The 27,969-nt window shown below is 35.6% G+C and overlaps 3 protein-coding genes across 3 annotated transcripts; 1 reads left to right on the plus strand and 2 right to left on the minus strand.

Annotated features, from left to right (window-relative positions):
- Positions 1–8,400: 8,400 nt before the first annotated feature.
- On the minus strand, positions 8,401–11,066 carry LOC143468768 (microtubule-associated protein 1 light chain 3 gamma-like). The gene is made up of 4 exons (XM_076966154.1): positions 10,822–11,066; positions 10,473–10,528; positions 9,267–9,373; positions 8,401–9,028 (listed from the first exon to the last, which is right to left on the minus strand). The coding sequence occupies exons 1-4, from the start codon at positions 10,883–10,885 to the stop codon at positions 8,869–8,871; spliced, it is 387 nt and encodes a 128-aa protein (XP_076822269.1). The 5' UTR covers positions 10,886–11,066; the 3' UTR covers positions 8,401–8,868.
- A 5,705-nt stretch (positions 11,067–16,771) lies between these two features.
- On the plus strand, positions 16,772–25,426 carry LOC143469292 (replication factor C subunit 3-like). Its single transcript, XM_076966932.1, has 8 exons — positions 16,772–17,003; positions 21,197–21,371; positions 21,486–21,561; positions 22,646–22,765; positions 23,283–23,413; positions 23,661–23,775; positions 23,851–23,973; positions 24,097–25,426. The coding sequence occupies exons 1-8, from the start codon at positions 16,775–16,777 to the stop codon at positions 24,286–24,288; spliced, it is 1,161 nt and encodes a 386-aa protein (XP_076823047.1). The 5' UTR covers positions 16,772–16,774; the 3' UTR covers positions 24,289–25,426.
- Positions 24,404–27,015, minus strand: LOC143469293 (uncharacterized protein C11orf42-like). The gene is made up of 7 exons (XM_076966933.1): positions 26,804–27,015; positions 26,276–26,387; positions 26,020–26,150; positions 25,676–25,887; positions 25,145–25,316; positions 24,620–24,738; positions 24,404–24,561 (listed from the first exon to the last, which is right to left on the minus strand). Exons 1-7 carry the CDS (start codon positions 26,884–26,886, stop codon positions 24,500–24,502), a joined length of 891 nt encoding a protein of 296 aa, XP_076823048.1. The 5' UTR covers positions 26,887–27,015; the 3' UTR covers positions 24,404–24,499.
- Between the last annotated feature and the right edge of the window lie 954 nt (positions 27,016–27,969).

Here is a 27,969-nt window from a genome sequence, read left to right on the forward strand (position 1 = left end):
AGGGTAAAATTGATGTCATTTTTAAACTTATCGAGAAGAAATGGTTCAAACCATGTAGTCTATAAGAAAAAAGTTCTACAGAAACTTATAAGACCAATGCGAACACGAACCCTATTTATACATTGTTCAAAGTTTTGGTACAAAAAATTTGTACCAGGACGCTTAATTTTTGGTTTCACATGTTTGATTATTTTACATGGCGCTAGTCCTTCGAGATACGTTGTTGTTACTGTGTAATCCAATTAAATAAGAAAAGAAAAAAAAAATAGAAGTAGGCTATAATAGAAAAAATATTTATTTTTAATACATGACGTGGGTATTACTCAGTTTGACAAGAACAAACATTGATCACAATTTTTTTGCTGAATATTGCTTTTCGAGGCTAAAACCTCAGCACGGATTGCTCCAGGGCAAAATTTCGTGATAACCTCCAATAAAACAAATTTTGAAATATTTGTACTACATTGCCTATAATTTAATTATACTCACGAGTAAATGAGTAATCCGGTTTTTTATTTCTATAACCGCACCAAGACCATATGGCTTCGGTAACTGGCGGTGCCAGCAACAATGTTTATGGAAAAACCAATGGCAACAATTTCCGTGTTGTTGCGTTTGAAAATGCATATTTTTGAATATTATTTATGTTTGAAGTGTTACAGTATCATGCTCGAAAATATAAGTGCTCGATTCATACTGTATACGATTTTTAACTAACATTGAAATAACAAAAAAAAATAACCTATAAATCATGAATTTGGTTCGATTGCATTGAGTTTTGAAACGTAAAAGTATGCTTAGGCAAAATTTAGGCGAATATTTAAAGATTATATTTACTACTAATAAATAAGATTGAAGTAACAGAGACAAAAATCTAAAAGCGCATGAATTACATAGGCCTATAAGTTAGAAGTTAGAAGACCTACGTATAGCTTTATTCACAGTTAGTAATAGTGTAGAAACATACCAATTGCAAACCCACGAATACAGAAATGTTTTCGTTAACAAAACGTGAGAAAGGGAATAAAGTTACGTTTTGTAATTGCCAAAAAAAATAAATAAAACGCAACAGTTAAATAAAACAATTTTAAAGAAGAGTTTAGGTTCAAACACCACCAGTATTCCGAATACTCAACCAGAGTTTAGAATTCATCCAACTACAGCTATGAGTGGCGTTAAAATAAATGCACTGTAGCACTTACACAAAATTTTTTATTTGGTGTTGGCTGCACATTGCCTCATATACAATAGTACTATGCGCGGTTTCATTCGCTTTTCTCTTGCTGCAATCCATATGAGTGCGATTTGCACTTAGCCAATTACCTTTCATTTTCACGTATCTGACCCAAACTAAGCGAGCGAGGCGCGTTAAAATATTAGCCACTTTGCTTCGAATGATTTTAATTTATATATTTTACTTATAAAAAAAAACAGAATACGGCCTAAAAATTCTTGTCGAAGCTAAAATAGCTTCTAATCTATTTATACTCATTTCTCAAATTAACGTGAAAAATGATAAACCATTTAATTTTCCTTCACTGAAATAAGCGCTTGTTGCACAGATTATGCGCTCAGTGTAGCAACAACTGATGGTTCTGACTAAGCCTATGCGTTGATCAAAGTTTATATAAAAGCCGAAAGTTTTTTTTTTGCTTTGATTACTGTGTAGACCGTTCATAAGCCAAACGGATTAATGCTTAGGGCGACATTGATATCATTTTTAAACTTATCGTAAAGTGGTTCTCACTGGTACGGAATTAGGTGCTACAAACGTCAAGCCCAATGCAAGCACGTAGTATGTTTATGATTTTGATTCTTTTAACAATACTGAAATAAATCGGCCAAAAACGTATGTTTATGGCTTATAAAGAACAATTGTTTATTATTTTCAACTAGCATATTCAGTTTGACATAATTTAACAAACAGGGATCACAGTTTTGCTGAAAGTGGTTATTCAACTCTAAAAACCCAAGCGTGGGTTGCTCTAGGGCATAATTTCGTGATAACGTCCAGTGAAATAACTTTTGAAATATTTATAATACATTGCCTATATACGTCAATATTCCCGGGTAAAGGAGTGATCCGGTATTTTATTTCTATAACCGCACCAAGACCATATAGCTTCGGTAACTGGCCGTGCCAGCAACAATGTTTATGGAGAAGCCAATATACTTTCCGTTTTTGATATAGGCCAAAAAGACATTTATTTGAATATTATTTATGTTTGAAATATTGCAGTAACCTGCGCCAAATAACAGTAGGCTACTAGTTTCATACTTGATGTGATTGCTGGCTGACATTGAAATAACAGAGATAGATTGTGTATTAATCATGAATTCGATGCATTTGCTTTGAAGTTCAAAATTATTGAAGTACGCGATATAGGCTTATGTACTAATAATAAACCCATTTACAATCAAATACAGAAGTTGTTTTCCTTAACAGCAAGTGCTTATGTGAATGAAGTCACGTTCCATAGATGTTAAAGTTACAACTAAATAATAAAATTTTGAATAAGAAATCTTTATTTTAAAAAATCAGCATTTTTCCATAAACTAGCAAACATTTTTGAGCCGATGCATAAATGAACTTTGTTACAAACTTTGACCTTAAAACTTTGTTCCAGGTGATTTTGGTTGATATATCACTCATAACTAGACAGAACATGTCCAAAACATTTATGTCGAGGTAAAAAGTAAGTATAAGTGGCTTGAATATAAGCTTGCCAGATAAATGCGTTTTAAATACAAAGGTCACTTATAGAATAACAGCAACTATAACGTTAATTCTTTCAAAAATAGTTTTTGAAAAGGATTTTTCCGTGACATTCCTACACATTTATGCTTACCTTTGATATACTTAGGTATAAAAGTCTGCAGTCAATAATAATTTAATTACACTTTGCTCGATCATAATCTATCATTATATGATCGCAGATATGAATCTACGACCTATACCCGCAAACTGGGTTTGCCTTTAGGTATATGTAAAAATAAAGAAAACTCTTTAAAACTGAAACTATGATTGTGTATTGATAATACCATATGTAGTTATTTTTCTCGAAAACCTTATTTTTTATCAATTGGATCCGAAGACCTTGGCTTTTTCACGTTTGAGTTTTCTTCCGCACACTGCCGCCGACTGCCTATATTCAAAGCTTTTCAACAGCACAACTCCAATTGCAGCTTATATATAATTAGCCCCGATACGTTATGTTGTGCAAAAAAACGTTGACGATGAAGTATATTTAACTTGATAATTTTTTTTACTTGCACTAATAAAAAGCTCAAGTCCTACGTATTACGCTTATTGCTTATTTTTATTGTTTTATGGCACTGCAAACCTCGCTATATAGGGAAGTTTATACAAGCGGTCGTATGTCACTCTATTTCACAAACAGTTTTATCAAAATATTTGCGTCAAAGTATATGCTAAATATGAATTTGACCAGGGTTTAGATGCTGTTCTTCCGTTTACGTGCAACTTTTCTACTTCATTTGGTCCTTCTAAAAATCGTTTGTTGTGTATCTTTGGAGGATATGTCATCTTCAGCTTTAATTGAGTTTCAAAGCCCAGAGATTCGCGGTCAATGCGCGGTCGTGTTGGTCTGTTTTAATTGCAACGCGTTAATGTAAGGTTTACGTTTAGATATTGCTTTTCATAGATCCCGGTTTTATATTTATTAAGGAGTGAATCCCGTCCCAAGTAATGAGAGACAATATGAAAGTGTTTCAAAAATTTCTTCTGATGTTATAAGGTTAACAATGACATCGGCTTCGAGTCAGTGCACAATGTTCTTGGAAACCTACGTGATAGAAATAATCCGCCACAATCACGAACAACATACAACTTAACTGGCGTTTTAAAACATGTTTAAAAAATGTTTCTGTTATTTTCAGAAACAATTTGATAATTTTAAATAAATCAAAATTTTTAGATTTAAAAAAAATATTTTTGAGTACTTTCAGTTTGTTCTGTCATAAAGAAAGACTGCAAAGAAACGCCAACAGCTTAAAGAGGCAGCAATTGGTCGTTATAAATTCAACATTTCGCGGTAAACTTCGTGTTAAAAAGTATAACAAAAACGCTCAAGGGCTTACAATTAAACCCGGCACTTGTACGGCCCAGTACATGTTTTTCTCAGCAATAGGGCACGGCTTCCTCTCCTATAATTAGCAGAACTTCTGGAAAAACTACGTAGGCCTATAGGGGACTTTTCGCTTATCTGCAACATTAAAATTTCGTCACAGTTTTGATCCAAGATCTTACTCAAAATAGATGCAGCCGGGTATAAATTTCAACTCAAGATTACTAGATTTTGACGCCTGGGGTGTTTTAGGCTAAAATAGTTTTGTCGTTAAGTTATTGGCATGACCTTATCTAATAGTTTGCAAAAATTTTTTGCCATTACACAATTTTAAACATGCACGCGTATTTAGCACGGGCATAAACTGCTAGAGGGTAATTTGTTGTCGTTTTGGGTTTTATCGTAAAATCTGTGACGTTACATGTCTTTGAACTTTTACAGAACTTTCTTTACACGTTTTTCTTTGTATATGGCTCGACCCGCCCGTCATGTAACCACAGTTTATGACTGATGTTCAATGTTGTTTTTTTTGTATTTAAGCTTGAAAAGTCTTCGTAAAGTCAAGTCTCTTACATTCATAAACACCTGCTTAAGCCTTGCTTTATTAACGTTCCGCCCAATATTTATCAAAGGCTTAATATAGCAAACTATGCCATTTTGTGGCAGTTTCCCGGAGTTTCAACATATTTTCAGTTTAAATAACTGTTACTGTACCAACGAAAACCTTCATCCTTGAACGCAACATTCCATGCTTAGATATAATATCTCACCTTGTTGCTCTTAGTGGTGGAATATAAAGTGATCAAAGAATCATTCAAGCTTATGCCTCGCAGTGATACGATTTTACAAAGCCTGTGATAGCACGTTTTCCGGTGATGGTAGGTTTTACGATGGCAAAATTACACTTAGAAATAATCCTCGATCTCCTTTAAGTTGACAAACGTGTTGGCATTAAAATTAAACGTATCGTATGCATACGCTTGTCGTTCACATCAGAGCGCTTTTACAACTTCCTAACTCTATGGTAATTATTATCGCAATGGTCGACAGTGAAAGAAACCTTAGGTAAAATTATGTGACTTCAGTAACTATGTTTGCATTACTCACAAGAAATAAATTTCGCAAAACATGTCGTAATTCGTCGAGCTTACAAAAGCAGTCAAATTACCAGCAATTTAAACTGGAGTAACTGCTCAGAATTGTCTGCAATCAGACTACAATAAATTAACCCGAACTATCAGACTTCCTGGTTGTGAAAAATTTACACGAGCTTCGAGACTCATAAATCAATGGACTAGAAATTACAATCTACCACGTGCTGCAACTTTGTAACTTGATGGTGTGATCGCTTAGTTAAACTACAGTTCTAACACAACCCTGTCTTTTGTTACAACCGCATTCGATTTTAAATTTATATTCACAAAACATGTTCATTAATCCTGGGGTGCGTATTTATGAAATACAGAATGCAAACAATTGTAAAGCTTATCAAAGTTGATCGCTGTTTTCTCATTGATTTAAACAGATGTTCAATCAACAATTTATTCATATGTTTTATTTTTGTCACCAGCGAGGTGTGGAGGAAAAACAATCTCAGTTACCTACTGTAATAAGTTGCCGATAACAACTAGCGCGGCCACTAAACCCGATTCACCTCATTCCTGTTTATTGTTTACATTCAGCAGAGTCTTGATAAGGTTGGTAGCCTAGCCTCATTATTCATGACAAATTTAAATTATTTAAAACTCACATGAAGGTCTAGTTAGTAAACTCCCTATCAAGTTCAGCGTGCTTAGATTTTTACAAACGTAAAGAGTATATAGCTAATATAGGCTCATAGTAAAAATACATTTTGTTGAGGTTACGCCTATTGTAGATTTATCAGTAACATCGGTAACCATGTACGATGATATATAAAGCGAGCAGTAATTTTGGTAAAATCAAACGCAATAATGCACGCAATGCTATACTGCTGACATTACTTTTTTACTTTAACAAAAAATTCGTTTTCACTATTGTACATTTCTACTCCTTTCAATACTAAAACTTCTTTGATTTCAATACTAAAACAAGTATTAAAAAGTACGCAGTTTTTAGATTTTTGATTTTATTTGGTTGTACGTAAATTTATTTGATTTCTGATTTATTTATTTTAGTGTGTATGACACATTTTAATTTACATAACTTTATTTTAAACTTTATATTATGTATTCAAATTTACAAAATCTATTTCCTTTTCCGTGAATTAGTTTGAGTTTATATACGTTTACATGATATTATTTAAATTTATAAAATGATTTAAGTTTGTCTACTTTTTTACATGAACTTGTATGAATCTATCTAAATTTGTATAAATTTATTCAAATTTACAATCTTTATGAACTTATTTTAATTCACAACTTCTACAACACTTAACAAGTGATTTAACAGATTGCCAACTCAAACTGCGAAAAAGTAACTGAATAAGAATCAGAAAACCAACTTCACATTTTCAGTTAGTCCGGTCATTCAATAAGTAACCAAGGAACCGGTAACGAATTTCATGCTAGTAGAAATAGTGAGATAAAATTTAGAAAAATTCTGATTTGCCGATAAGAATAGCTTTTTTGAATTGCTGTTAGTTTGTACGATAGTATTGAATAGAATCTAAAATTACCTTAGTTGCGTTGTTAAATTTTCCATGTATAGTTTAAAATGTTTGGCGTAAAGATTAAGGCATGGAACATTTAAGTAGGTTTTAGGGCTAGGCTGTAGTTATATGCATGTTCAAGTTAGCTCGATTATTGCCTAATAGCGCAGCCAAGCGGGCTAGTGGAAGTTAAATTATTTTAAAATCTTTAATACATAAAAAACTTAAGTTAATCTTAACTTCTTATCAGTCTGGCTTGCTATGTAATAACAGTTTCCAATTGAGGCTACAACAAATGGCTTATTGAGATGCGAATATTTTCTCCTACATTATAAACATTTTTCCGATACTGTCAAAGAAACTGCTATTATTTTGTTGGACTTCGACAAGATATGATTTATTGCGTGTTGTCCTACTGTTACCTACGTACCATCCAACCATTATCGCACATTTAAAGCATTTTTTGTTATTTTTAGGATTTTATGTCATTAGACATTTATAAAAAAGATTAGTCTACATAGCCTATTCAACTTTATGGACTTTATACATCTCGAGTTTGGCCTTACCAGCGGACAAATATCCTTACGCATTCAGTGTACAAATAGTTAAGCTACTTAGTCGCAACGTCAGTACAGAAACAATGCGATTAATAAAAATAACGATAAAAACCAAGTCGTGAGAGAAGCAAAAGCTAATACCTGTAATTGAGAAATAGAGCCGCGACTACTGCGTACCGACAAAAGGTGGGCACGTTAATTCGCAAATGAGAGAAGGTAATATACCGTGACTACTAAAGAGTAACTCCAGAGGCCAAAAACGCTCCAAAAACTCCAAAAACGCCGAATACAAACCGGTATAAATAGGGACAGGAAATAAAAACACTGAAAAAGAATTGGAAAAATGTTCCTACGCAGGGCGGAAAGACAAATGGTTGCTGCAAGAATTTGTACAAAGTGCTGCGCATAATCAACCGCAGGTGCAAAAAGTGCCTAAGGGCTGGGGAAAGGTGCTCAGAGTAAAACGGCAAACCGAGGAAAAACATGGTGAAAGCTAGTAAAGTTGGGTAACCAACCACAGGCACAAACACAGATTATACACAACAGACAAACCAATTATACCAATACAAAACTTGTTAACTATAAATTATTCTTGCAATGTGTTCTGTCCCATCGTCACTGACGTTGGCTGTCAAACACATGTGTTTCATAATTTAGGGTTAGATTTCATGCTGCCTAATTCAGTTTGCTGACATTCCAAACTGTGAAAACTAAGCCCGATACCATCGGTACACAATACTGTTAAAAAACTTAAAGGTCAAAATCAATGTAAAATTTAAGACCTTTGTGTATAAAACTACAGCATGTGAGAAGGATACCTAATCTAATTATTGTATTATCTTTCAATTTTATATAAGACAATGCTGATTTTAAAAAGCAAAAAAATGATACAGCTAATCACGATACATTAATGTAATTTTCTACTTTTCACGCACCACGTGCTCATGTGGAAACAATCGCCTGCAACCGCGTTGAAGCGTTCTACTGATGACAAAGACAAGCTTTAAGGACAGAACATATATAGGGCTTATGGTAATAACATAATGTTTAAAAGTTATGCAAGCAGTGTGTAATAGTATACTTATGCAGTTTAAACGCTGCTAACTCTGCCTCGAAACAGAGGAAATTTTACAAAGCGGATTTTATTTCTACGAAACAAAATACGTAACATAAACATAATAAAATACAATGTTTTTTGAATCGCAGAAGATCGACAAGCGTGATTAATTTACTACAAGTTACCAGTTGCATACATCTTTCACAATGAACAGAGAACAACATCACAGGCAAACGTGTCATATGCATTGATTTCGTTTGATAGGAAAGAATGGTATAAGGCTAAGCTATGAACGTAGAAGCTTACAGACATATAGCAAATTACTGTGCAGAAATAAACATGTACATGTTGTTTTTACGATACGTGCACAGCAACATAAGCAAAAACAAAATATTTCCAGTACCATTGAATATTGTGTTAAGTTCAATAGCAAATAAACACGTAAATATTTCACAGCCAGCTGTTTTCCATAAAGACTGGATTGGTGGCTACAAGCACCCTAGAAATTGCAAAATGTCTTCAAGCCAATCAAAAGAATCAACCAAACATTTCCTGCGATGCGTATGTCATGTACAGAAAGCCATCTTCGTCAAGATTGTCACGATAAATTTCTGCTATTGTGAGCGCCATACCCGGCATGTGTCTTTTGTTCACAGTGAAATAAATTGCTTGGGATGAGCCAATGCACATGCGATTCCTGAAAGAAAATCTGTTATTTAGGATCGGTCAATACATATAGTATGATAACTGGCTGCCGGCTATACAATTGGTATTACACCGTTTGACTCAATGGGATTCAACAGATTATAGTTTTTCAAACCAGAAAATTGACAAAGGAGAGGTCGCCTATAGAAGGGTGTCGATGCAGTCATGATTAATAGGAAAATAACAAAAGTAGGCTATAACATGGTATGGCCTGCTACATGCATACTTGCCTGATAATGGTGGCAAATTGGCTCATTGTCATTTCTTGTGGGACGAGATATTTTGTCTTATCCAATATGGGAAGGTATTTTTCTTTTTTGTAGCGCTCCACAATTATCTAAAATGCAATTTCAAGCTTGTTTGTAAACAACAAAGTTTACGTTACTGTGCACAAAAAACTACAGGAGGAAAGCATCACGGCAATTGACCAATACAATAGTATTGTCTGTCACCGGAGTTCCAAGCACACATCCATCGAAATGCCAAGTAATCAGTTTTTAAAATTATAATGCTACATGTTTGATGTTTATAGTGATAATGGTCCCATATTTGTAACATGTGTTACAAGTACCGGCACATTCTGTTGCACAGGTAAATTAGAATTTTAATGCAAACTATCGCTAAAAATAGAATGAATGTCGCCAAGGTATATTAACCTGTAGACTGCAACTGCATGGCGACTCAGATATCGCAACCATATTTTCAAAGATATCCCATGTTAATTTCTTCAGCGCTATAATACCACCACTGGCACAAAACCGACAATAACCACCGGAGTAGGACCATCACCCAACGAAACAGACCAACAACTTTTTAAGTTAATAGCAAAGACATGTAGAGTCGAAAAACTACTTTCCTATACAAATCTTTAGGCCTGTTTAAAGTAATTTTATGGATGAACTTCAGAAAAACGCGTCTGCACCAGTCGACCTACGTGTACAATGTAAGAACAATTGCCCGCAAATTAACAGTAAGTGAGAACAATCGATAACAACAGAAATTTCTTGTCGTCAATTGTGATATATCTCGCTTGTAAACACCAATTAAACAGTGACGTATACGATGTCATCACGATGTTGCAAGTAAAAAAGCGCCAGACAACAAACACATGGAATGTTTCACGATCTACGTGACATATAGTTCTAAAGGCGATTGCCTTTTAAGTCATTTGAAATGAAACGAGAAATTTCACAAGTCGCTGTCGATGCTGTAAATCACATGTACCGGCAAGCAGCTGCATCATAAGCCCACTCAATTGCACAGCACGACATATCAAAAACGACGGGTGCAAGTCACGCTTGATACAAAGTTATTTGGACTATGAACCTTCAGTATACACGAATTTTGTCTTAATTTCGACATAGTTGGTTGTAATCAAGTGGCAGCAGCAGCAATGGTTATACACTTAGCATCGATACTGATTACAATGGTCTTACCGGTATTTTGGTAGGAAATTTCTCCCTGATTTTGTTTACTTCGTGTTTCCTTGTAACTGAAAAACAGAGTAGTCTGGCTATAAGGCATGTCACGTTTTAAAGATATTAATGAAGAAATACATCAATCATTAATTGAAATATTGCTAAAACACAACCCGCAGGCATTTACTTCTTGACTAAAAGAACCAGGAAATGAACCCACTTTTATGCTCATGTCAATCATACTTTGTTATCTATATAATTAACGACAGCAGCTTTCAAAGTAGAACTTGAATAGCGCAATGGCTTACGGCTACACAATATCTACACAAGAGCAAAAACTTACTGTATACTTTCTTTATGGACTTACGTAATGATTTAGTTTCTTTAAACGTTTTGTATCCAATCTGTGACTCTGCCCGCGCCATTACCATTCCACAAATTCAGAAACTACGTCTGTAACTAGCAATGTTTTGACTTACAGCAAATCAGCAGTGTAGTTCATCTATTTGCATCACTCCTTGTAAAGCAAGATGCACATATCAACTCAATCTTGTAAACTAAACCTCTGAAAAACAAAACCACCAAACAATGAGATCGACCCCATTTCACCAGCTATACAAGCTGACACAATAACGTGATCAACAAGCCAGTGCGTCTTCGTGTTTCTTCTGCTGTCGTCTCACGCGTCTGCCTGCGGGTAAATTGCGCCTAATCAAGCAGGCGTTGAGGTTGTCGCAATCACAATTTGAAGGCAGCAGCTGAACCAAAATGAAAGCCAGCGCTATTATTGGCCCTTACTCTATCCGCTGGACTTTGCCATCTCAAGCTGTTTAACACATCTAAATCAGACCATACGAAACACTAAGTAGTAAACGTACAAATGAATGATTTTGCTTTGGCAACAGGTGTCTCGTGTCTTTCCCCAACGTGTTGTGCCTACGCATATCACCATTTCGTCTGCATGGACGTATTAATGCGTCATGTTCATTCATGTGACACCAAATAACCAGAAATTTGCATAGCGTTTGATGATCACGATCATGCGAGCCTGTCATATTCAACAAAACGACAATATTTTCAATGACCGTCAGAAATAGGGTTTCTTACATTGATATACCGTTAATATAGCTGCTATACTATTATAAATGAACTAGTCCCGAAGTGTCATTAATAGGTTGCACTCTTATGAAATTTTTCCGACCGGGTAAGCCAGCATATGGTAAAACATTCAAAGTGTTATATTCATTCCTAGTAAACGGAGATTTTTTTTCAAACAGTTATACCGACAAACAGTTTATATAACTTTAAAAGGTGGCATTTGGCAATACATTGAACGCAGTATTCAAATTAATTTAGGAGTATTAGGGCACCACACCAAAGCGGACCTGTGTTCGAAAACAAAAATGTCAGCACTATCTTTTCTTTTAGATTATTTTATAACAAAAGGATTCGAAAATATGTTTTCGTTGGAGTCATCTACTTGGAACACAACAGAACAAACCCAATATATTCATCAACAAATTGATTTCTTACAATGCTGAAGGATGGCAACACAGAATTTCCAGGTAGATTTTTCAATTTTGTCATTCAAAATTTCGTCTGTCAGTAAACCTATTTTGGGAAAGTCCCGACATGAACTGTGGCGCCTTTAGTAACAATTGAGCAGGTTGTGGACTCAGCCCCCGAACCCTTTGTTCAAAATGGAAACGAATGAACATAAAAACGGTCTATATTTTATAACATACTGTATGTAATACAAATGTACGAGCAGTTCTCTATGCTGCCCGACCGCCTCATAATAGTTATTTTTTTTTTATTTCCATCATTTTCAAGGGCACTACCCTCATATTAACTTAAATAAGACTGGAGTTATGTTTGCATTCAGTTCAGTATTTTTTTCCAAACCAGCACCAGTGAATGATGCTGTTCCCAAACATTATCCCATTAACGAACCCTTAATAATTGTTGAAATCTGTAGGCCCCTACATATTAAAATTCCAGAAATTCATCTATTTATATTTTCCGTACGTCATATTTGCTACAATACAATGGCTACGCAACCACAAGCTAACCTTTTGCTGTCATATCCTGTTTCTGCAACGTGAAGCCAACCAGCGTATGCATGATGATTGATGATATTGAGATCAGCAACACACTAATTAAAATCTATCCTCACGAGACCAAGCAGCCATTACACTTCTTTGGCACTAACAAGGAGCTGGGTGAATCTCATCAACTACTGCACTGTCTGCACATACTTGTTCTCACACCAATCGAGATTTTCTTTCGGATTCCTTCATTAAATTTTTAACTACCCTTTCTGCTGATCCGTATAGTGCGGCGCGTGTCGCATACGGCCGACGAAAGAAGCCAGATGCTTATAAGATCTTTTCATCCACGTAATTACACTTTTGATTCCAACGACTGAGTGCACAATTTCATTTTTATAAATGATTTCAACATTTGTAAAAGCTTTGATGTAGCCTACGTTGCGCTTGAAATTTTAACCAGTAGCTTCAATAAATAATTTTTCTTGTGTGTTTGCTGCTTCCTAGAAAATTTGTACTCTTTCTTTCAAACCAGTTCGATGTAATAAAGAATATTTTGTCACGACAATTCCCTTCCAATGTTTAAAATTTTTTCTTTGATTTTTAATTTGACTTAAACATCGGTGCGATACTGCGTAGAGGTAGCCGCGCTGTAATGTACTTTTATGTACCTTAGAAACCGTTGATCGAATTATTAAATATAAACTTTCATTGTATTATCAGTCACACATGTTTGTGGCGTCATAATGGTCTTTTATTGAGCAAAATTGCAGGGACGAGGTAATGAATTAGTGAGTCTACAGTACAGATCAGTAGATCGATTGAAGTGTAATCGAATAGATCGAGTTGTTGACCTGATTAGTATCCAATCAAATGTCCATCTCAGCTCTAGGCTATGGTGAAAAATGTGTCAGACAAAAACGTTTGCAGGCTGCTTGTAAATCATTTTTGACCACTTTGTCGTCCACAAAATTCAGTTGTCACCTTCATAATTGTTTTAGAACAGTCAATAACTAAATTAATGCTGCATCTATTTAACCAGAAAAAATCGTACGTTCAAAGCTATTTTTCACAGTTTCTTGTCAACCTAACTTAAATGTCATAACAGAATAACTTAAACTTAATCTAAATCTACCTCCTAATTTAACTTTAACTCCAATAAAACCTAAAATAGCTAAAATTAACTTTTTGCTTTACCTTTCCCCTTATCCAAGCACCTATCTTTAACAACAGGCTGCGTGACCTAATACTTACGGTGAAATAGTCACTTTCTTAAATTAAAGTGTTTTATGCATAAAACCAATTTCGTATAAATGCTATGCTGATGTGAAATTTAAGCCCCTCCAGAATATTTTTGCTGCCCCCGCCCCTGATGACCTACCCTCGTTACAGCCTGTTGCGATCAAGCTGCAATTAGACCTGTGCCTTGGCGGACACGACAGAAAATAGCGCCAGTGCAGAGTTGTATAATAGGAAAGCGTTGTCATAATCTGCAAAATAAGAACATTAAAGCTGTAGCACCTTTAGCTATGATCTGGCTAAAATGAGTACACCAAAGTTTGTTGTAGGCTACGTTCAAACAATTTGTCAAAAAAAATGTAAAACGAGTTGTGTTCTTAGTTCTGACTAAAACTTGCAGACTAAAAAAGCCTAATTAAGACGAAGAGCAGGTGGAGTTTTCAAAAAACAGATGGCTTAAAATGCTTTACATCAATGGATGGGAAAAAAAAACACACATTAAAAGAAACCTCAACACGAGCAGGAACCCGGTTTTTGGTGGCCATGACAGTACTGCAGGTCGTTGCTGAAAAGATCGATTGAGATTTCAAATAATAGACTTTGGTTGTAATCCTTTTAAAGTACGTTGACGATTGCAAATGACGTGATACAGCATTTATTTGCAGAATGTATCTTACGACGATGATGGAAATTATTATAGCTCAAAGTTTTTCAAAGCTTTTGAGAGTAAGCCTATAGGCTTACAGTTGATGTTTTGTCAAATGCCGAGTGGCAAATTTTGCGCGGGTGGGTTAAATAGGTATTGCGAAAGCAAATTGGAGACAGTTTAGATAACGAAAGATATTTAATTTAACAGACTCCAGAGCATTAGCAGTAGCAGTAGTATCAGTTTTTTTAAACAGAGCAATACTGTTAAAACAAATTGTTAAAACAAAATTGTTTGTGATTAAAAGATTACTCTGCAAGTTCATTGTTTTATCTAAAATCTCGCACCACCTTCGGCCGATCTGGCGGCACTCTGGTTGAGAAATATTGCTCTACACTCTACATATAGACGTACAGTGTCGGCAATCATGGGACAACCCATTGTGTGCTCAACACGATTTGGGTAACACTTAGCAAAGGCAACCTACCTTTTTCATTTAGGTTTAAAACGATCTTGCATTGACATGTGCCGTGAGTTATTACTTATTCACATAGACTACACAGTCAAATGGTAACCTAAGTATGGCCTACTGTATTTCAAAAATTTTATTTTTTAGCTGGTCACACGGTTACTCCAAAAATTAAGAACAAAATGTTATTCTGGGTAATGCAACGTAAGAATGTCTCTCTGGTTACTTGAGTCATAGGTAATACGTAACACGTATATTGAAAACAATGATTGAACGAACAATACAGGTAGTCGGGAAGTTCATATTGGAAGGTAGGGCCTTTTAACCACGCCATTCAGAAGACGAAAGGGAAAATGGTAAAACTGAAATGTTTTTGAACTTATAGGCCGGCAAGTACAGTGTCAGTAGCGCATTGCTCCAAAGTTCTGGAGAAGCAATCTTAACTTTTGCCTTCTGAATGAATAGGTAAAGGTAAAAAGCTTTATTATTTTAAGAAGAATAAGATTTTTATGTGGTTATTTGAGGGAAGTTCATCCATAGATATCTTTAATTATAAGATATCTATGACCAAAACTTGGGTAAGGTAAAGTTTATTGAAAAAGGATTTCTTTCCCGCCAAATTGAAACTTAGGGTATAAGACTATAAGTGGTTTGCCCAAAGCAGGATTTCTAAACCGGGGGCTATGGGGGCGTTCTACGGTAGCGACGAGAAAATGCCTCACTAGTGAGCTAGCCTATAGCGTAGTAGTAGGGGAAAACGAAGCAAGGCGGGACAGAAGTTTTTCACAATTTGTGCTTGCTGTGCAAAATTAACAGCGCGAAGGCTACTGCACACGCATTAGAGAAGTAGGATAAAGAGTTTTGCAATAAACAATCCACGGATTTTGTGGGCCACTAACCATGTAAGGTTGAATACCACTGGCCCAAAGATTAGCCTGCCATAGTTGAAAGTGTGGCACCTGCACGTACACGTATATGCACGCTGAATATTTTACTCATAACGCCGATTTATAACAAATAAATAAAGAAAAGCTGGTTATATAAACGCAAATTTATAAAAAATAAACAGATAATTGAAGCTTTAGTGGACGACTGCACGCCATCATTTGCGTGTTTGCACACAAAACGTCTCGTCTAAAACAGCCTTACTTTTCAGTCGACCGAGTCGTGTCGCCGGATTTAAGTCGTACAAAGACTTTTCTCTGTCAGAGGATAAAGATTATACCATACCAAGATTAGGCTAGGTTAGAGGCCTACAGCTCCATAGTAATTTTTGATTAGGCCAGTTCAAAGATCATACTTAATCCCATAGGCATAAATCATAGAGTTAATTGAACATCACTGTCGATGTAGTCTATACCCCATGCCCAAAAAGACTCCATTTCATCACGTACGTCTATGCCCAAGTAGCCTAGAAAGTGCGGAAGCTGGACGAACGAGACTCATGAACGTGCACGCTGAACTTTTTTTATCTTAACGCCGATTTATAACAAATAAACCAAGAAAAGTTGATTGTTCAAACGCCAATTTATAACAAATAAACAAAGAATTGAAGAAGGCTGGCGCTTGCTCAAAGAAACAGGTTGTCTTTGTGTGAGCTGGTGTTTTTCAACCCTTTTTAGACGAAGATTTTTGTGATATCACCAATGCATGATATCATGCATGCTTTTATCCTTTAACTATAACTCTGCAAATGAAAACGAGACCATGATTTTTTTGACCAGCAAGTTGCAACCAAAAGCCAGAGTTGTTTCAGTGCACAAAAGTGTTATGACCAGCTCTGATTGTGCATTACTTTCAATAGTGCCATTATTTTTTGGCTTGTTTTATATAAATGTGAATTGTAATAGGCCTATGCTAATTGTATCACTTAACAAAGTGTTTCAAAATGGGTACTCAAATGGGTCTTTTACATAATATGGTATGCTTGCGTGTATTTAGAAACCTTTTAAAACATAAGCTATCAGTACTATATAATTCTAAGGTGATAAAATCATCAGTGAATACAATGAGCTTGTGGGTTGATAAGTATAGACCAAAGAGTCTGGCAAAACTGGACTATCATTTAGAACAAGCTGAAAACTTGAAGAAACTTGTGAAGACAGGAAATTTTCCTCATCTTCTTGTTTATGGGCCACCTGGAGCAGGTAGGGAATATATTTTTATTTCTTCCAATGTATGTATGACGATGTCGGATTTTAGTGGGTGTGTCGGTGCCATGGCAACCAAATTTTGAATTGGGCATCCAACATTGAGCTGAATACCATTGTTTTTTTATGATTGGTCTTCACTGCGCAATGAGGTTGCCAATGTGACTGATGTCTGGGTATTGCCATTGCTTAAGGTGTGATCTTTGACAAACTATGCTATGCTATGCGCACAGCATGATGAGATTGTATTAAGGGATGTAGTTGCAGGAAATGACTCTGGAAATTGTAACCAGACCATTGAGAAGAAAAAGAGCAGAGCTTTTATGAAATTTTACACCTAAAAAAGCTGTATGGTTGATTCTGTCTGTTAGCAGATTAAGCTTAGTTTGCCAGAGTTGAACATCCGACTTTTTCGAGGGGCTCCTATTTTTACAGAGCCAGGATGTCCAAGGACATCCACTAAAAATAGTTAAAGGTATTCACTGTATGACGTTTTGTTATCTGATTATAATTATATATATATATATGGAATTTATTCGGTCAGTGTATTCGTCCTCACGTCACAAATAGGACATGCTTTTAACAGTGAGGTCTAGAGATTCCAAACTTTCAACGAAGGTAAAACCTGACACTGGAGAGAATACAATGACCTTTGATTAACTCTACAACGCCGCATCAGGATTGAAAAATCAGTTCCAGGCGATCACCAAGTTTTTTGAAAGAATCGGAAAAACACACACCTTTACTTTCGGAAACAGCTAGAAATTTGTTGAACTTAATAATTACTCAGGCATTGCAGGTTTGATTAATTGCGACGTTTGATCAACATTTCTAACATGGCAAAGCACTTCGTTAACTGCGATGACAAGTGAAGAAATCGAACATTTACCAACCAAACTCTTAACTTCAAATCAAAAGTTTCTTTCTTTATCTTTAAGCATGTTTATTTCATGTGACCATTCAAATGACACAGTGTAGCTGCGAGGTTATATTAACAAGTGTGAATTCATACATGCTGGTTAAACCTATTGTTAAATGAGCTTGCCAGATACTTAACCACTGCAGTTGAATTGTGAGTGATTTTTGGAATAACTATTTGCTTATGGCATGCATCATTATTTTTAATATGATAATGTAGAAAAGGTAAAATTCCATTGGCACATAGCTGGCGTTAGATGACAACATTTTATTCAGTATATATTGCACTTCAGAATAAAGATAACTTACCATTAAAATATATATGTCAAAGCAATCGTGACAATGAAAGCTTTTCTAACACAGCCAGGAGTGGATACAGCTCGGGTGTTAAGATGTTGCAACACCACTCTCAGCAGTTGGCGAAATAATTTTGGCGCTTGCAGTTTATTTTGCTGGTTTAAAATAACCATTGCAACACAACACATTTTCTAAAATGCTTTCATGACAAGAGGCAAGCGTTTTTCTCCTCTCCCCGTTTCTCGCCTTTCTCTATTCCCATTGCCCAATATTTTTCCCGTACCCTCTTAAATACTTCCATCTGGTTTGAGCGCAGTCCAGCGGGAATTAAAACTGCATTGCTAGTATCAACAATGCCTTGGCTGAAATGCAATTAAAAGTTTCCCCGCACAAAGCGTGTAAGTGGCTCGTGTAGGCTTCTAGATGTTACATCATCAATTCGCTTAAGGAAATATTTTTCAGGAAACACAATGCATTGAATGCATAGCGGTACTGGAAGGCTCTACGCCAGGGGTTCCCAACCTTTTTATGTTCTCGTACCACTTAGCCACCACGGATTGTCAACACGTACCACTATTTTCAAAACAACTAATTTGATCCAATATTAAATTATTTGCAAGATGATGAATCTGGATGTAAAGTCAGCGAAAGTAGCAAAATTACAAATGTAATGCTGTTCAGGATTCAGCCACTACACGTCGGAAAACCAACATCAGAATAAACGCAATTCTGCAATTGCACAGACCACATTGCACAAGTAATAGTTTCGTCACAGACACCATTCACATTGCACACATAATAGTTTCGTCACAGACACCATTAAGTTCCCACAGCAGTATTGTATTAATAACAATGACAGCCGGGAGCAAGATCGACAAAAGTAGCTTACTGAGTGCAGAGAATTTAGTACGGAAAGAAATGAAAGTGTTGTTCGCATATTTTAGCAACTCAAAATTAAATTGTTATACTACTATATATCGCATGCAACGGAGAGCTGCTCGCGTACGACCTGAAAAGCCCCGCGCACCACTAGTGGTACGCGTACCACCGGTTGGGAACCCCTGCTCTACGCCTTTGTGACAAGAACAACTATCAGACTTGGGCGACAACACTGTGCTGCATGAAGGTTTGCATTTGCGCTAAACTACCTTGTCATTAAAATCGAAGGAAAACAAACGAAATAGAACCGGATACGATAGCCGATAGGTCACAATTTGCTGTTTGCTTATCTGGTCAGTAGTAATCATCGTGGTTATCTCATTTCATTCAGATTATCAATTAATACCTATATCCATTGCTGCACTCATTGTATGCACTGAATACAATTACATTGTTTTGGTATTGTTATTGTAATTATGATATTACGTGTTCCCGAGTAATTTGCTTAACTTGCATATCTGACCCGCTGCCCACGATTGATTGACAGGTGGTGGGATGGACACTTGCTCAAAAGCTCATTTATTTTTCTCTAATGAATATTTCGCTCAATGGTACCAAAAACTGTCATGTTTCTGTTTTTAATAACCATTAGAAAAAAAGGTTAGATGTGTCTAAAGCGTGTTGTTTTACTATAACAAGGAGCATTTTAATTAATAACCGAGAGCGGTAATGTACACAGTTTGTGTCATTGCTACCCATGTTGTCATGACTAAGTTAAAAATGACTAACACAAACGGAGAAAAACTGCTCAAATCTCAATAATATTGAGATGTACATATGTAATATTATAAACAAAAGTGTATGTGGTCTTCTTTATTTATTGTGTTGTATTTTTAACAAATAATTTTTTTACAAGGTTCTTTGACGTTACCTGATTTCCTGGTTTTGTTAAACACTTTGTATCAAATATTCAAAGGCCATGACACAATACAGATATAGCCTTGCACTTGTATGTATGTGTGTGCACTAAAGCATTGTGTGAGTTGTGATGTAACAATCGCTTTTCAGATAACATTATCCAGGCATTGTTAACAAACCCATTTCATTTTTTCCAGAAGTATTAATGGCCAACGAAAACCGTACTTAATGACATGGGTTACCCCCAGTAACCAACAACCTTTACAGATTTGCATGTAGTTTTATACTTTGAATAATTTTAACAAGGAAAGCAAACAGTGGGGTGAGCTTGGCTCAGAACAATTTAGTCAAAATTTTTCAAAAAAGCGCAAATATTTTTAGCTCATTAACCAGTACAATATGGATAGAAGTATGAAAGCAAGTAAACTAGCACAGAATAAACTTGGCAAAGGCCCCATTTCTTGGGGAACCCCCATTTTCAAAACTTGCGGTGAACGGAACACTCACTTATCAAATTTTCTAGATCTGCCCCAGAACACATTAAAGTGTTTTTTGTTGAACTATGAAATTTCTTTCTGTATTAATTAAGCCAAAAATGGAATATTTATTAGCTTTTAAAGCATTGGCCATGAAGTGAACTATTAGCAAGTGGAGTGGTCTCCCACTAGTTCCTAAAAGAAGTTTGCGCAGTTTTTCTCAGAAAAGTCGTATCTAGTCTTATGAATTTCCTTTATCATTTGGTGTTATTTTGTATGGCTAACCACTTTTCTTCTGGTTGTCATAAAGACTGCTGCTGATTTTTTTTATAATGTCCTGAGAAACTAGTAGCATAAATTTTCTTAACACCAAGTTAAGAACCAAGTTATTTAGCAGTAAGAAAATTCAATTTTGTTGCTAGCAGCAATCTGAACACACTTTAAATCTGTATGGTACTAATTTCACCCATTTTTGAGCATTTTATCAACAAAAATGATAACAAAGCTCAAGTAACTCCGATCTTAAAGCGGGCTAGAATGGTATTATGTGTTAAGACAATGGACTTATAATAAGGTGAACATGACACAACAACAATTAAAGCATGATTTAATAACTAGAAAGTGATGTATAACGTATAGATAACGGTGATTTTTTATGAGTGTTCCGATGTTTTTGCAAATGACTATTAATTATATTGGAAGGTAAGAAAACACGTATTATGTGCCTTCTGAAAGAGATGTATGGATCTGGTGTAGAAAAGTTGCGTATTGAAAAGCATCATTTTACAACACCTTCCAACAAAAAGGTAGAGATAGCTACACTTGCCAGTAATTATCATATTGAAGTCACACCAAGTGATGCTGGATTTCATGACAGGTACCAGGCAAATATATACAGTTAATATGCCTAAATTATGATTATATTTGTATGTATAATTCTGCATTCAATCTTCTAATTTTTCACTTTTACCATGTCCTGATGTCCATGCAGAGTTGTCATTCAAGAGCTCATCAAAACTGTCGCTCAATCTCAACAGCTTGAAGTGACAACTCAAAAACATTTCAAGGTTAATTTGTGATTTGTTTTAGGTCTAAGAAATGTGCAATTTAATTGTATTATAAAACAGTCTCATATCGTAAATTTTGATGTTCAGCATTTCATGGACATGTAGTGCTGCGAATAAAAATCATACTAAAACCATTGCACTTAGAAGTCTGTTAAGGACGCGTACGGGTTTCAAAACAGGGTCAATTTCTTTGTTTATTTCTATATGTAGTAAAGTTATTAAAAAGGCAAGGAGATCCCTGAAATTTTGCACGTAAACTAGGTTTGTCAAATACTATCACATACTGGAATATGGTAAAAATCGCAATTCTCGTTACATGGGCACAAAGTCAAAAGTGGATTTTTGGGCCTAAAAACACACATTTCCCACTTTTTCATAACAATTTCTATCCAAGTTTTCCGAGCAACCTGCAACTTTAAAACGCACCAGAAGTTATGGAAATTCCCAGCTAGAAAAAAACACCAATCATTCTGCATTCTGATTAGTGTAAACACGTGCTTTGAAGTCCTACGTAAGAGTCTAACCAAATCAGAGAAATTTTTTGACCCATACACCTCCTAAAAAATTTTTCTCTGGCAATATTGGCTTATAATACTGGTTTCTGGGTTCTTACATTTATCCCAGTATTAAAATAATCTAAGTCACCTCATAAGAATCCAGACTATTGGTACATAATTAATAATAATTATATGTGATAGTTTTGAATCTTATTTTACATTTTACCCAAAACTGGTCCGAACACTCAAAATTTACTTATCAGAATTAGCATTTGTCAACTTAATTGTCATTTAAAGCTGTGTAAAATTTTTTTTTTTATTTAATTTTACGCTAAAATTTTAATGTATGAAACGTTTTTTTTTTAAATTAAACTCTCAACACTGAAGTTAAATTGCCATGGAATAAATAAGTGGGTCTTTATTACACTTTTGGTTTTCGGTTTATTATAAGGCCACCACTGATACAGCTGGTAGATCTGATGTATCAATTCACTTTTGATCTCTTTGTTTATAAGTTCCCTTTGTTTATAAGGGAAGCAGCTGTCTTAATTCTGGTCGCAATATTTCATTTCAGTCATATTTTGCAGGTGATTGTTTTAACTGAAGTGGATCGTTTATCTCGGGATGCTCAACATGCTTTGCGTCGAACCATGGAAAAATATGTGTCAACATGTAGACTCATTCTATACTGCAACTCTACCAGCAAGGTATTGATTATTTTAATAAGATGTTATCGATGTAACATAATGCATGCCATGATTATACTTTTTTACTTCCTTATACAATGCAGAATCCATTTGTAAATGACATATCTTGGCTTGATGGTTGTTGCGTGTTATGCTTTTAAAATTACCTACTTATTTGATATATATTACCATTACCACGATGGTGGAGTCTTATCAAAACATATCTTTGCCAAAGTGGGTAAACAAAGGTTAAACTTATAACTGTACCTGCACTAGGTTCATTCAACAACAATCATAATTCTGTTTTAACTGAATCACCTCCCTACTAAGTCTATGATGCACAGATAAGTAGTTTACATGGTGCTTTTATATATGTGTTATTAAAGCTCTGCACGACTTGAACAAAGAACAAACAAACAAACAAACAACAAAACCTATGCAATTTTTGTGGTGTTGAACCACTAAAGAAGGAATAATTGTAAGAAAACCTTGTTTTTGTATGTCTTTATGCAATGCTGTGTTGTGATATAAATGTTAGGTCATACCTGCCATACAAAGCAGATGTTTGGCAATTCGTGTTCCAGCTCCCAAGGAAGAAGATGTCATCCAGATTCTTACAAATGTGTGCAGAAAAGAAGGTCTTACTCTTCCGCCTGAACTTGCCAAAAGGTAAAAATGCCAGCACTTGCTTAAGTCATTGTGCTTGAAATATATGTATGATGTTGGAATCTTTATCATCTGTCTGAGGAAATTCTTTGCACGAATAAAACTTTGGAACAATCCCTCATTGCTCAAACATGTAAACAAAGCCTGGTCGAACAGTTCTTGCCTTAATACTGTGGACTTTAAATTGTGCAGTTGTTTCTTTGTAGAGAAAGTTTTTTCTTCCAAAAAACAATTATTTGTTGTTCCCCAGAATTAGCATTGCCTCGAAACGCAACTTACGACGGGCGTTGCTGATGTGCGAAACTTGCAGAGTGCAACAGCAGCCATTCACTCCCGACCAAGTGGTGATGGAGCCTGACTGGGAGGTTAGGAATTGTTTTTTTAAACTATTTCAAATTCTCAAAAGCAGTGCAATTTGTCAGTTTTGTAATGCTGTATAGATTTACTTACGGGAAACAGCAAATGCCATTGTGGCTGAACAGAGTCCGAAAAGGTTACTTGAAATAAGGCAGCGTTTATATGAACTCATAACCAAGTGTATTCCTCCCGATGCAATCATGAAGGTATGAGCATAAGATCACTTATTTTCAGATTTCACAGTTTTTTTTAAAGCTTTTACCATGGAAATTTTGCCTAGAAAAAGATGTATGTTTTAAAGGAATATTTTTGTTGATTGTATTCTGCAGGGTATTTATGATGAATTAGTACACAATTGCGACGGAACGCTTAAAACTGAAATCACTCAGCTTGCAGCCGAATATGAACATCGCATTCACCTTGGCCAAAAGTCAATATATCATTTGGAGGCTTTCATAGCAAAATTTATGAGCATTTATAAACACTTCCTAGAAGAGGGTTTAGATGCCATGATGTTCTAATTACACTTTTGGACGTGGTGTTTTTTAAATAGCGAAAATCTGTTTCGTTTGTGCGTTAATCTTGCATCCTGACGTAATTTTTTTAGTTTTTTACTTAAGTCCAGTTAAACACAAGTAAGTTACCAAATGTATTACGCAAGGTTTTGAAACACCATAAGCAGTGTATGGTTTAACTTGATCTTGAAACAAGGAACACTTTTCTTCGTGGCTCCTAGTCACTTGAAGAAGATGAATAAACTGGAGGAGGCGGAAGAGGATCATTCCTCCTTGATCCTGAAGGAGAAGTTTTATTTTTCGTAATCTGCTGATGCCCTGTACTAATCCCACCTACCTGGTGTCGCTGGAAGCAAGTCGTGTGGATTCCTCCGAGCAGGGAGGCTCATCCATGGCCGGGATGGTCCAGGATTTGCTGGAGCTAGAGGAAGAGGATCACTGGGCAGTCGAGAGACTCTGGGGATTTCAAATCATACTCACACAGTTACCATATTTTTTCCAAAAAAGCCGTCGATAGTATGTTTCTCTACTTCGCATGCTTACAAGAGCTAGCTGCATTGACTGGATTATAAAACTTGTCCATTCCAAAACTATTGCGTGATGTGCATTGTATTATCGTTAGTTGCACCAAACTTTAAGTATGCTACTTTGTAATTAGGTGATGAGACCCAACTCAGTTGACGCGAGGTTATAAAGCGATTATTCTTCACTTTTTCAATGATCGTGTTATAGTTTTTTTAAGCTAGTAAAGCTTTTTGGGATGTCCGCCCCCTGAACGAAGCCGTTAGTTGTCGCACAGGGCCACGTTTAGTTACTCTAACGTTTCTAAAGCAGAATATGCCACCTTTTGCTAATATGCTACCTTTTCCACCTTCCTTCCCGTAGACAGTCCAGACTCGATCTTTCCATAAATCCTACGCATCCATTTGACATAATTGGAAACTTTTGAGCGTTGAAGCCCACAGGCATGCGCCGGTCGTGCGCAAATTTCCTGTTATTTGTATCCATGTACTTGTTACCTGGCTGTTGCTCACCTGCGTAAATGCTGTCTGTTATTTTCTCTGATTGGTTTAATTGGCTAAATGTTAAGTTCCAAACGCTTGCAATGGGAAAGTTAAACGAAATAAATCGCATAATGATGTAACCTTCAATTTTTATTTTTCCTTAAGTTTTAGTAGAGCACATTTTTTTAATATTTCGAATAGAATATCTCTGTGACGATTTTTGAAACAAATTACGAATGACCTTGCCAATATTGGTCTAGAAGTGGCCTACACTATTTCTTAGCTGTTCTACATTCTGCGACATACGTCTAAAACAATTCTTAGTAAGTAGACTAATTTCACTTAAGTGATAACCTTTTCAGTACAGTATTTGTTTGAAGCATGCTTACCTATTGTTACGCTGACGCTAACTGATTGTGCATAAAACATTTCGTATATAACAAACAACTTCTTTACGTCAGCGAGTGCTGGCAGCCGTTTATCCAAAACCAGTTTTCCAAGTTCCATGCTAATAGACACATCAAAGCATTCGGTTCCGCTAATCTTTATTTTAACTGCCTTTTTCACACCATTTTTCATCCCTGATATGCGGTAGACATATCTGTAACGTTTCGAAATACTTTCAGGTTGGTGATGAAATACTGATACATTGTGCGGAAATGAACTAAGTTGGCTTCTAAAATTTGCTCCACTCTCTCACAGGTTGTCAAAATTGTAGGCTGACAAAAGTTACCTGTCGTTAAAAGTATATTCGTGCACCCGTTCTGGCTTTTGACGGAAAGCAGTTTTGTCCACTTGCGGCGCTGTTACGTTTGCCATTGCTCCAATAATGGCGTAAGAAGACTTTTTCGAACCGCTGATAGACTACATATTACCAACATATGCTTAACTGTAGCTTTTCAGTTCTTGCTAACAACCATTGTTTTCTCACTAAACTTCGCACACGTGGGCTTAATTAGCTACGTAGGCTATATGCTTAGCTGCCTTACCGATCGCTTTTTCTGTTTGACTATCACGCCGAAAGGTACATAATGGTAAGCTTCGTCCAAAAATGGTACGGTAACGGCATCTTTCCCAAGCAGTTGAAATCCAACGTAATTTCTATGTGTTTTAATTAAGAAAAAAGAACCCAGTAACAGTAAATTTTTTTAAATATAGGGATGCTACACTATCAATCTATCATCATTCATCGTCCTGTAAAACACGATACGACAGCGTTTCTTCTAATTATTTGGAAAATCTGAAATGCCTTTTATGAAAACAACACAAAAGAAAAAATGTAGGCTACAAGGCATTTTAGAAGCTGGCAAAAATAGGCCTACACTAAATGAGTGAATTATTTTTCCAATTCTGCCACACAAAAAAAAGTGCCAAGTCATTATAAGCAAATTATATATAAAAAGAACGTTTTGTTAGTTTTTTCAGTATCACCTGAATAGAATTTCAATTTTTAAAAACGAAATTTCCTCCAAATAGAGGAGGTAGATACGGTAGCCCTACTTACTCATCACTTTCACCTGCAAAGTTCCCAGGCTAGCTCAGGGTCGCATGTCGTCAGCTTATCAAATATATGTGGTGTCATAGGCTCGTCTATAGCCATTTTCTTTTTCGTGCGTTGACTTTATTTGAAGGAAGAATCTTCCGTAAAACTGACATTTTAAGCAATTTTAATTTAACGGGAAATTTCTGTCATTGCATCCCGTTTACGTTACACTATCTAGTTGGCAACACCGTGCCTAGCCAATATTTTGCTATCATTTTCTTGATATAGGTATCCTCTATGACATCACAATTGTAAAGTGTTACGTCAAAAGTAATATGAGGTTTTTTGTAAAATACGATAATGCTCTGGTGAAGGCCGTTCCGGTGTACTGTTGCATACATAGGCCAACTGCCCCTGAAACTTATCTTTTCCGTTTGTGTTCTCTGAGGTGTACCTTGGAGGTTGATAGTTATGTATCTTTTGTTGTATTTTACAACTAGATGTAACTATAATTTCTGTGGCAGTTTTCCCGCCCCCATCTATAACAATTATATCATTATTTCTATTTATCAATGAGTGATATTCAGTGGAGCAGTACATTGCATTAATTGGAAACCTTGAATTGTTTGAAAACTGTACGAGTCCAAAATCTTGAAGTTTTTCTGCTGTTTGAGGCTTTGAACTTACAGCTTACATGGTTAATATCGTCTTCATAATTTTTGCTATTAACGACAAAATATTTCATTTACCAATAAAAACTTAATTATTTTTAAACTTAAAACTTAATAACTTAAACTTAAAACTTAATTAATGAACTAAAAAGATAAAACCACAATGGAATTTTTCTTTTTGCCCTTTGACGTGTTTCACCTCGCTTGTCAACAATGTACCAAAAGAAAAAAATGACATAAGCGCTGAAACGTTCATTAAGGTAACATGGTACCGTAGAGATTGTCTACCCTACTGTGACTGTGACTATAATGCGGTTTCGTGTATGATAACACCTGTTGCAAAGAAATAACTTCGCCTATGTATTGAATTTGTGTATAAGAACACTTTAATTATACTGACACCACATTTCTGTCTCTTGAGTTCAAAAGGTTGGACATAAAATTAAGAACAATTTCAATTCAAGTAATAAGCGCACTAAGGTGACGCTAATAGCAAGAATACTGTATTCCATCAGCTTATTGTAACATA

This window comes from Clavelina lepadiformis, chromosome 8 (genome assembly GCF_947623445.1).
Source record: "Clavelina lepadiformis chromosome 8, kaClaLepa1.1, whole genome shotgun sequence".
Classification (NCBI taxonomy): Eukaryota; Metazoa; Chordata; class Ascidiacea; order Aplousobranchia; family Clavelinidae; genus Clavelina; species Clavelina lepadiformis.